General features: G+C 35.1%; 2 protein-coding genes across 4 annotated transcripts in view; one reads left to right on the top strand and one right to left on the bottom strand.

Annotated features, from left to right (window-relative positions):
- The window catches only part of LOC109537721 (bestrophin-4), an 18661-nt gene extending 16151 nt beyond the window's left edge, over positions 1–2510 (top strand). The window contains exons 12-13 of one of the 3 annotated variants that reach the window (XM_019904581.2): positions 1755–1810; positions 1930–2510. In XM_019904581.2, coding sequence (XP_019760140.1) covers positions 1755–1806 — 52 coding nt within the window. In that variant the 3' untranslated portion in view covers positions 1807–1810; positions 1930–2510. The remainder of the gene's footprint in view (positions 1–1754; positions 1811–1929) is intronic. The other 2 variants (XM_019904580.2, XM_048670823.1) reach the window with 2 other exon arrangements.
- A 4148-nt stretch (positions 2511–6658) lies between these two features.
- Positions 6659–9924, bottom strand: part of LOC109537724 (protein S-acyltransferase 24) — a gene marked incomplete in the record, with an annotated part of 11317 nt that continues 8051 nt past the window's right edge. Inside the window, 2 exon segments of the mRNA XM_048660458.1 lie at positions 6659–7104; positions 7161–7667. Coding sequence (XP_048516415.1) covers positions 6919–7104; positions 7161–7667 — 693 coding nt within the window.

Consider the following 9924-nt stretch of genomic DNA (forward strand, 5'->3'; position numbering starts at 1 on the left):
TAACGGACCATTTTCTTAATATTTACAAAAAGAGACCATAAAACTAATACATTTTGAGTAAGGTAAGTAACAATTAATCCTTTATTAAAGGAATAACAAGTTAGGTTAAAATCAATGCTGCCATTCTGCTCAGTTAAATAATTAGTACTTGAAATTAAAATACAAATTGATTGATTTATTATATGGGACATATTTCGAAAACGGCCAGTAAAAATAATTAAAAAAATATCTTTTTTGATAGCCTGTATTTACGTACTTGATGTATTGTAATGTTTTTGACAAATAAATAGGACACGCAGCTTGAGAGTACACACACGACACGACACAAGAACTAACTAAACAACATACTACATAGACAAGTTCCGACAAGACAAAACATGGATTTAAATTTAAGGTGGGGATGAAAAATACTGATTTAATTACTAGAAAATAATTAAACACGGTTCTCAGTACTCGGGGGGCATTTATGAAAGTATTTACATACATTTTTCAAATACTAATTACTAATTATTTATAGAAAGTAATTGACGGTTCAATTATAAATACCATTCTTGAAAAAGTAGTTAAATACATCGTATTTAAATACCAAAAAGTACCTAATTTAATTCCTAAATACTTGCCCAGCTCTGGCAGTAGTCCTGTATTTAATTGAATCCGCAGCAAAACAAGGCATGAGTTACTTAGTAAGTTTATTTTTAACGGATTTATATCAACAAACAAAACTTTTCCTCAAATCTAAAATTATATAGAACACTTAAAAAATTAATAAACACTAGGAAAAAGATCAAAACTTTGCAACGGATTTTCTAAATGTTCTCCGTTCATTTAAATACATTTGCGAATATTCTTTAAAAAATGTCTTCTAACGCGAAAAAATATTCTCGATTTATTTTTAATAACTTCACCGTAATTTATTATTCCTTGTTGCAAATCATTAATATTTTTTACTGGCGTAGAATAGACCAAAGCCTTTAAGTGGCCCCAGAAAAAGAAATCCATGTATGTCATATCTGGCGAACGCGGCGCCCAAGTTAGTCCGTTTCGCCCAATCCATCTATTCGGTAATGCATTATTTAGGTGCCTTCGCACTGCTAAATTGTAATGGGGTAGAGCGCCATCCTGAAGAGGGCACATGTTTATCCTGGTTTGCAGCGGAACATTTTCAATAACTCTGGAAGCAATGGTCTTGAGAAGTTTAGTTGACGAACATTCTGTGTTCGAAGGTGTACTGATTTTCACTTTCTTCCACTCATCTTGGGGACAATTTGAAGGCATTGAGACTAACAATCAGCGTCATAAGGTGTACCGAGTTTCAAAGAAGTTTCAGTCAGAAATAATACAAATTCGGTTTTGCAACTTTAAACGTCCTTCATACAGTCCAGGTTTACCACCTTGCGACTTTCATCTTGGCCCTTGATCTTTTATCTTGGACCCCAGAGAGTACTTGAGGGCACAGTTTTCTGGAGACGTCAACCTCCGAAACGTTATTAGGCTGACGGGATTGAAACGCTCCGAATCCGCCGTTACTCCAGTAAAAGCCATTGAAAAAAATGACTACTAATAGTCATAATTACTGACTCAAAGTGTCATCTTTAAACACCATATGAAACAAAGTCATACTCATACATGATAGCATTTCGCGGTTCATCTGTTGCTTAGCTGCATTGTTCATGATAGATTGCGCTGCATTTTAAGGACTTTTTAAGGTTTCGAGGAAGGTGATGGTGTTATTAACTGCTCCTTTTTATTTCAAGAGTAAATCTGCTTCTTAGTCCCATTCCGAAAGCATGCCCAGACGGATACTAATCGGGTAATTGAAGCATTTCTTCTAAGGGTGAAAACAGGGGTTTGCTTGCGGGTTGTAGAACGCTATTTGAGGCTTGAGCTGCACTGTTCCTGACATGTTTTATTTGTGATTGTTCTATTCAGGTTGAAGCAGAATATGTCCCGTTCGCTGAGCGTGCAGAAAGGCGACGAAATGGACACTGAGTGTCTGTTGAAGAGACGGTCGTCAAACATGTCGACCTCGCCTCCTAAATCTCCGCTTATTCCTTAGTGGTAATATTTTTGATTATCGCAAATAATTGTGATTACTTTGCCGTGCCTTATATGGAGAATCTCGTCGAGTAATGATTACTAGCAATTATGGAATGCCTGTTATAGTATTTCTAGTGTATAGCTTTAGTATTACTTCATTTGGACTTAAAAATAGGTGGGTTACAAAGTTTTCGAATTCGAAGTTTTCGTAGTCAATAGCGTTTAATCTTAATTTTTCGTATTGATTTAAGGCAATGTGATAATACGTGGTATTTTTCAAAATAAACCTAATCATTTTATACTCAAGTAAGTAGGTAGACGTATGTTTCTATCGATGCAGGGATGCTGAAGCTTTAAGGATTAATAATTAGTGTAAGTTCATCTAAGCCAAGCAATATTTGATATTTTGTAAATATCTACTAGCTTAAAGTTAAAAGCCCATGTAAGATCTGAAAATAATAGTTTTTGTAGAATTGTGTTTTGTTTTTTTGAAAAAAATCCTATAGTAGAGGAATCGTTAATTTATCGGATTCTTCTCTAAACGAAGGTCGGTTAAACGTGAAATAAGCGTAATAAAAGATACCACTGCCATCCCCAATATGACGTCCGCACGACGTAAGTTTGTCTCATCTAGATGACGTGAGCTAAATGACTAAAAACCACGTAATAGCCACGTCATTATCACGTGTCAAATACGTCAATAATGGCCAGCAGTACCGTCGTATTTAACGTGAGATTCAGCTATCTTTGGTTAATTTATGTGGCGCCTTCGGCGTTGCGCCGGACTGTATTTGACGATTTTTTTCCTTTCCCTTTTCACTTTGTTTCGTTTTTTTTTCAAGAGTAAAAGCGGACATGACACGACACACGAGTTGTGTAATGTTTCTAGTCAAATTATTTTCTTTCTATTTTACTTACTATTTAGATATTTTTGCATCTCTTTGGAAATAGTGAATTTCTGATCAAACCTAATGGATGAAGGAAACATTTATAAATTAGTTCGATAGCCAATGAGCCTTTTCAATAAAAGGTCATTAGAACTTTCACCTGCTTCGAAGAAATGACGTTCAGACGCTCAGACGTTCAGAACGCGAAAGGGGGCGAAACTCTAGTCCGAGCTTCGATTTTTTAGTTCCAGAATCAAGTAGGTTACAGTAATAGGTTGATGACCGGAGCGAAATCATAGAACTAATAATTATTAATAATATTTAAGCCAGCTTTTTCTAATGTTTCAATCAATTGTAAACGTGATTTGAATGACGTTACACGGTCGTCTTTATAATAACGTTATTTTGCTTGCTTCATTCACGTAGATTAGACGTCAAGTGGATTATCATCGCAAAATGTGATAAAAAATTGACGTCGATTGAACGACTAATCATATTTGATGCTGCCAATGTTGTTAAAATTTTTGAGAGAATAAAAAGGGCGCATTTTCCTTTGTTTTCTCTGTTAATTGGTTCATGAGGGATAGAATAAAACTGAATAATTGTTGATTTATACTTTATTGTTTCGCTCCTTTATTACTGAAAATATTTGAAAAAATTAAACATTTTTAATCATTTGTAGAGTATAAGCCACATAAGCAGAAAAACACACAGGGTGTCTCAAGAAAGTTTCAAATTACACTTGATTTTTTTTTAAAGAGCACCTTGATAGTATACTACATAAGTCTTCTCTTAATAGTTCTTGAAATAATGCAATACATTAGTTTTTAATTTGAAAAAAAATTAAGAGGATTTGGATTATTTGTAAGGTCGAGATCCAAAAAATACGTAAAACAAACCCAACATTTTCCACGCAACCACGGAAGAACTTGACGGTTTGAAGTGGTCGCAGTTGCATTTCACGGTTGTTTGACTTGATGGAGAGACGTTCACTGAAATTAAATTCGCGAGTTTAAAAATCGAAACGCCCCCTGGTGGCTGAAATTATAACAACAAGTTAAGTAGTAATTTGTTTTGCTGACATTGGTGTTTACATCTGATTGTGATTTGTTTTGTTCTAATCAACTTTTGCAACCATTTAACCAAATAGAAACAGATCGAAAATTGTGTAAGTGTTGTTTTATGTTATAAATGTCATCAACTCCAATAAATAAACATGTCTAACAAGTCTCAACTGTCACTCGACAACGAGTAATTTAACGTTTCGCAGCGTCGGTAGTTGAACTCCCGAATTGAGTTCAAACGATAATAGACAGTTTACAGACAGTTATTGGAAAAATGTATGACACTTTTGACAGTTCTGAAGTATTAGTGACATTTCGTGGCTTATTGACTTAAAGTAGCCTCAGTTTCAATTCACGGTTTTTTAACTTGGTGGAGTGACGCTCACTGAATTTGTATTCAGTTAAAACGATAGAAACAGTTTACAAAAAATTATCTGAGTATTGGGGAGTGACAGACGATAACTAATTAAAACGATAAAAATTTAATTCAGTTAAAACGACACTTATTTGACAATTCTGATGCTTGATCGATGCTCGAAGAATTATATAATATTTGACAACGTTTTAAGAGGTTTGATATAAATTGAGTTTTAATTTTTGCAAGCAAGGGAAAACAGGTTCAGACAACAATTGACCCAATTTAGGAGTTGGCGCAATGCTGCGCAAATGGCTTGGTGCTCCAACCCAACGCACCGGCGCAGGAACTCAGTTCCGTTGCTGGGAAAATGTTGATCACTTTTTTAGTTGTTCTTAGATTTATTTTAAGGGCTATTTATTAATAAAATTTTTAAAATTTCTTCAAAACTTTAGAATTTTTCAGTTTTAACCAAGTTACCCTTTCTTCTAAATGCTCAATTTTCTAAAGTTTCACTTAAAAATTCTGACAAACTTAAGGTATTTTCCGTAAAAAATTATAAAATAGATTTCGTATCCTTGGCTGCTTTGTAAAAAGTTTTCAAATCCCTTGCCGGCGTCGAATTTAGAACAAAAATCAAATAATTTTCTATCAAAAAACGAATAGCTTAAGCGTCAGTTTATAACAGATTATTTGGAAATCTTCTCACCTCCATTCTGCTGAAGACTGTAGAGTTTGTTAAAGAAATGTGGTTTTTTAGTTTAGACTGATTTTTTTTGCTTTTCTTTCTACTTAAAAACGCTCTATTTTGAAGAGTTTCATTTAAAAATACTGACGATATGGAGGTCTTTTAGGCGAAAAATTACAAGATAAATTTATAGATTTGTAAAAATTTTACAAAAACGTGTAATGTGAGTTACGTAAGCAACATAGAGTCCAAAGAAAGTCGACGAGTTTTCTTGCAAAATCAATCTCTTAATTTTTAGGCATAAAAGATTCAGTTTGCCAGTACTTTACAGTAAAACGCTAGGAAAAACGCGGTTTTTCTGTTTAGAGACGGAGTTGACCTAAAAGTGAAGAAACCCTCAGTTTCCAAGAGTTTTCCAAATGAATCATTACAAACTTTCACTTTTTCTGTTCGAGAAAATATTTTTGGAAAAAAACCAAGAAAAAATGATGAGGCTTTTGTCTAAAATTGGAAGCTGCAAAAGGTTTTGCAAAGCGGTTAAGGAGGCGAGTGTTCAGTCACACAGAAAATACCTGAAAATGGTCAGTAATTTAATTAAAAAACATGCGATTTTTGCGTAAAAAGAATTGCTTAATGGAAACTGGTAAATCTAGAATAACCTGAAAATCTTCAGAGCGATGAGAGGGGCGAATTTTCCAAATAATTTTTTGTAAGCTTTTGCTCTCTGGTCGTTTTTTCAAGATAATATTAATTACTTTCGGTAAATAATAGAATAAAATTATTTGATTTTTGTGCCAAATTCGAAGCTGAAAAGGATTTTCTAAAGTTCCCTGCAAACCGATGAATGAGGCGAATTTTCTAGTAAAATTAATTTTATAATTTTTCGCAAAAAGACGCCATTACTGTCAAAGAAGAAAATCATAAAAAAAATTACATTTATGATTAAACACTTTTAGTTTTGTTATCCGTTTTGGAGAAAACCTTAATGAAGTTCGGGGAAAAACGGGAGAAACTTATTTTCGCTTTTGTCCCGAATTCGACGTTGAACAAAGTTTTTGTAAAATTTCTACAAAGCTATTATCGATTTGTCTTGCAATTTTTCACGGTACAGACCTTCAGATCGTCAATATTTTTAAGTGAAACCACAAAATAGAGCGTTTTGGTGTGGAAAGTAAAGCAAAAAAAATCAGTCAAAACTAAAAAACCAAATTTTTTTAACAAGCTCTACAGTCTTCAGAGGAATAGAGGTGACGAGTTTTCCAAATAATTTATTTGCAACTTTTGCTTATACTGTTCGTTTTTTGACAGAAAATGAATTGATGTGTGTCTAAATTCGAAGCTGGAAAGAGATTTCAAACCTTTTTACAAAGCGACGAACGAGGCGAATGTTCTAATAAAATTTATTTCATAATTTTTGGCGGAAAATTCTTTAAGATTAACTTTAAAAAATCGAGCGATTAGCAGACAGAGTAACTTTGTCAAAACTGAAAAATTCTGAAATTTGGAGAAACTGCAAATATTATTAATAAATGGTCCTTGAATAAATCAAAAAACAATTTAAAAAAAGTGCAACATTTTCCCAGCAACGGAACTGAGTTACTGCGCCGGTGCGTTGGGTTGGCGCACCATCCATTTGCGTAGCACTGCGTCAACTCCTAAAAATTCACTGAGTTACCCAGGCCTATTTTGAATGTTTCATTGTGTGAAAATCACAAACGGTTCTCCATATATGGAAAATACATGGAACTAGGCTGCACTGGGTATCTAACCCTAAAGCGAAAACTATCTCGTTCCATGCTCCGGACCGATTGGCCCTTTTTTCTTGGACGTTATACACTTTCTATTGTCCTTGGAACCTCTGCGAATTTTCTCCACTGCCGCCCTGTGTCAGTGCTGCCAAGCGCGTGGCGCTCGATCTAGTTCTTCAGAGTTGGAAAAGAAGAATTCGATCAAATTGAAAATGGGGCCCCTGGAGTAGTAGTTTTTGTATCGGCCCACGAAGTTTTGAAGGTACGAGTATCGCTTGTAGTGCATCATCTCGTTGGTGGTGATGTTCATGCAGGCGTATAACAGCTGCGAAATATAACTATTGTTGAAAGAACAGAAAAATGCCTAGTGAGAACACTCACGATTGTGCATGTGATCATCCAGCAGAGAGTGGCAAACATGGCAAAAAGTACTCCTTCCAACAGGATGACTAAGGACAGTAGGCCGTGCTGTTCATGATGAAAGCAGTAGCTTGCAAAGTAACATGCATAGGACCAATTAATGGCCAAGCTCAACTGAAAGACAAAGAACCAAACGCGGTTCCGCAACCCGACGCAGTTGTAGATTAAATTGCAGTGATGGTCATACATGTAGACGCATCGATTGCAAATCCTGCAATGTTTTGCTCTGGGTGGCCTTATCGTTCTGCACGTGAAGCACAGTTCATTCGCCACGCTGTTGATCACTGACCCTGACGAATAGCGTTGATGGGAAAGTGACTGGATGACCTGTAAATATGTGTCAGTGTTCATCGGAGCGTAGCCAGGGTTCTTGCGATTGGCGACTATCCAGCTGATCCACAGTACGATGTTCCAGTAAATGAAGCTGTAGTTCGAGCCTCGGGCAACGTTCCAGGTCAACGGCAGTACCTGGAAGAGAGTTTTTTGTTGGTTTGTGAAGTGATAACTTCTTATGGCACGGTGCATAGATAAAGACAAGTGCGCAGTTTTCTCTCGTACGCACACCGCCGCCCGCAAAATTTAACGTTCCATTGGGGCCGTCGCGTGCATGTGATAGTGTGTAATCTGTGGACCGGTCATCCTTTGGATGCGTTTTCATCATCAATGCATGCATTTCAATAATTCGTACGAATTTGCACAAACCATAAAAAATTACTAAAAAACGGAAAATCACGGGTGGTGTGTCGACACTACCTATCTTAGAAAATCGATTGCATTCTCATAAGGCAGTTTTGAGCGCAAGTGTACCAGATTGAAGAGTTTCGACAGTATTAAATATAATGCACGTATCAATTCTTCAGGTTTCTGCAATGAACCAAGTGCATATCTTTCTGTACTAGTTTGTGCGAGCCCCGTTATTCAAAAACAAAATCGTCGCCCTGAAGAAAAAAATAGTAATTTCTGAGAGATTTATTACTTTTATGAAATAAGAGTGTGTGAAAAATCTGGGATCATTGATGTTCCAGTATGCTTAAACATTTTTTGTTCAATTTACGAAATAACAATAGGGAAGATTCAGACAATTTCAACATTTTTCGAGACAAAAATACCTACAAAATGTCAACTAAATTAAAATGCGGTCATTTCTTTACTCAAAAAACCGTCGATTTTAGCGTTTTTTTAAATTTTCTAAAATTTATTTAGTTTTGCGCTTCTAAAACATCGTTTACTAACTTTTCTTGAAGGTCTTTGTAAACTTTATAAGTGGTATATATTTTAGATTAAAATATTCATTCATTCATATTCATAAACTTTTTGTTCATTCCTATTTGTTATGTAAAAAATGCTCTTGCCTGCTTCTAAATAAGTTTTCCTTGAGACGTCGTAGATACTTCTCTGAGGCTGTATTTTCCTCGAAAAAACAGAAACTAAACTACGACGTATAATAAACGAAAAGTTGATTACTGAAGGGTAAATTGTCTAAACATTAAGTAGAAAATCAGGAATTTTTCATATTAAGGGTTAAAGGGTAAATTATTTTCATTTAAATTCAGGTAAATTTCAAATTTTTGAATTTGTTATGAGCCATAATTAAACGCTTGAAATTTGCATAAAAATCATAGCAATTAACTAGTCGATGTGGAAATTTTCTCTCAAAATAATTTGCCTTTTAAATTTTGTAATAATATATGTCTGCCATTTAAAATTAGCAAGTTGATACCTGCTTCCATATTGATGGGATCCTGAGATTGAGAGAGAAATGGAGGGAAATATAAAACTGTGTAACATTTACTTATCTCAAAAAACAAAGAATGCCATCCAAAATGATAAGAGCACCCAATCAAAGGTAAGAAGAATGATTAGTGACAGAAAAGTATCTAAACGGAAGCAAAGTCCGAAACGAGTGGAAAAGATCATATAAATTTGCAATTCACAAAAAAGGAATATTATAGGCATATTTGTGACTAGTACGCTCAGCAAAATTTACGGCAAAATAATAAGAAATTAAATGGAAAATGCGAGAGAAGACATGGAGGCAGAAGAACAGGCCCGGATTCAGGGCAGATACATCCACTGTAGATCATCTGTTCTGTATAACCCAAGTTATCGAAAAGAAAATGTCATATGGACAAGAGTTGCATTTACTACACCCCCTTGACAACTCAATGGGATAGCCTTGACCACAAAATTAGTTCGGTAAACAAATGCAAGAGGCGCGTTGTTGGCGGGAAGAAAAATGAAACTCGCCATGTGGCTGTCGTTAATCATCACTGTAATCAGCAGCACGTCTTTATGTATGATCAGCAGTTACCATATAACAAGAATTCTGCTGCATTGCAATTTACTGCTTGCAGAACACGTGTTGGACTCGATTTTGCTAGTGATCTTGTGATTGTTTCATAGTTTGTTGTTCATACTATAAGTTGTGCTAAAAAATATAGATAATTAGAGGAAAAGATACCACAGACTTATTTATCTATTGCTTCAGATCATGCCTTGACTTTATTATAAAGTGTGCATTTTTGTCGTGCGAAAATCGTAACGGGAATCCGGATGTGAGTTTCCACATGTTTCCTCATGGTGCGATTTTGTTTCAACACTGGATGGACGTTGTGAATAATCCAGCATTGTCTAAATTAGCTCATGCTACTGTTAGAAGGTGTTATTCGGTATGCAATAACCATGTTATAGTATCTCAATTTCAAACTCCCGAAAGGAAGACGCT

Source organism: Dendroctonus ponderosae, unplaced genomic scaffold, assembly GCF_020466585.1.
Source record: "Dendroctonus ponderosae isolate FM_Combo_2020 unplaced genomic scaffold, Dpon_F_20191213v2 Dpon_F_20191213_1, whole genome shotgun sequence".
Classification (NCBI taxonomy): Eukaryota; Metazoa; Arthropoda; class Insecta; order Coleoptera; family Curculionidae; genus Dendroctonus; species Dendroctonus ponderosae.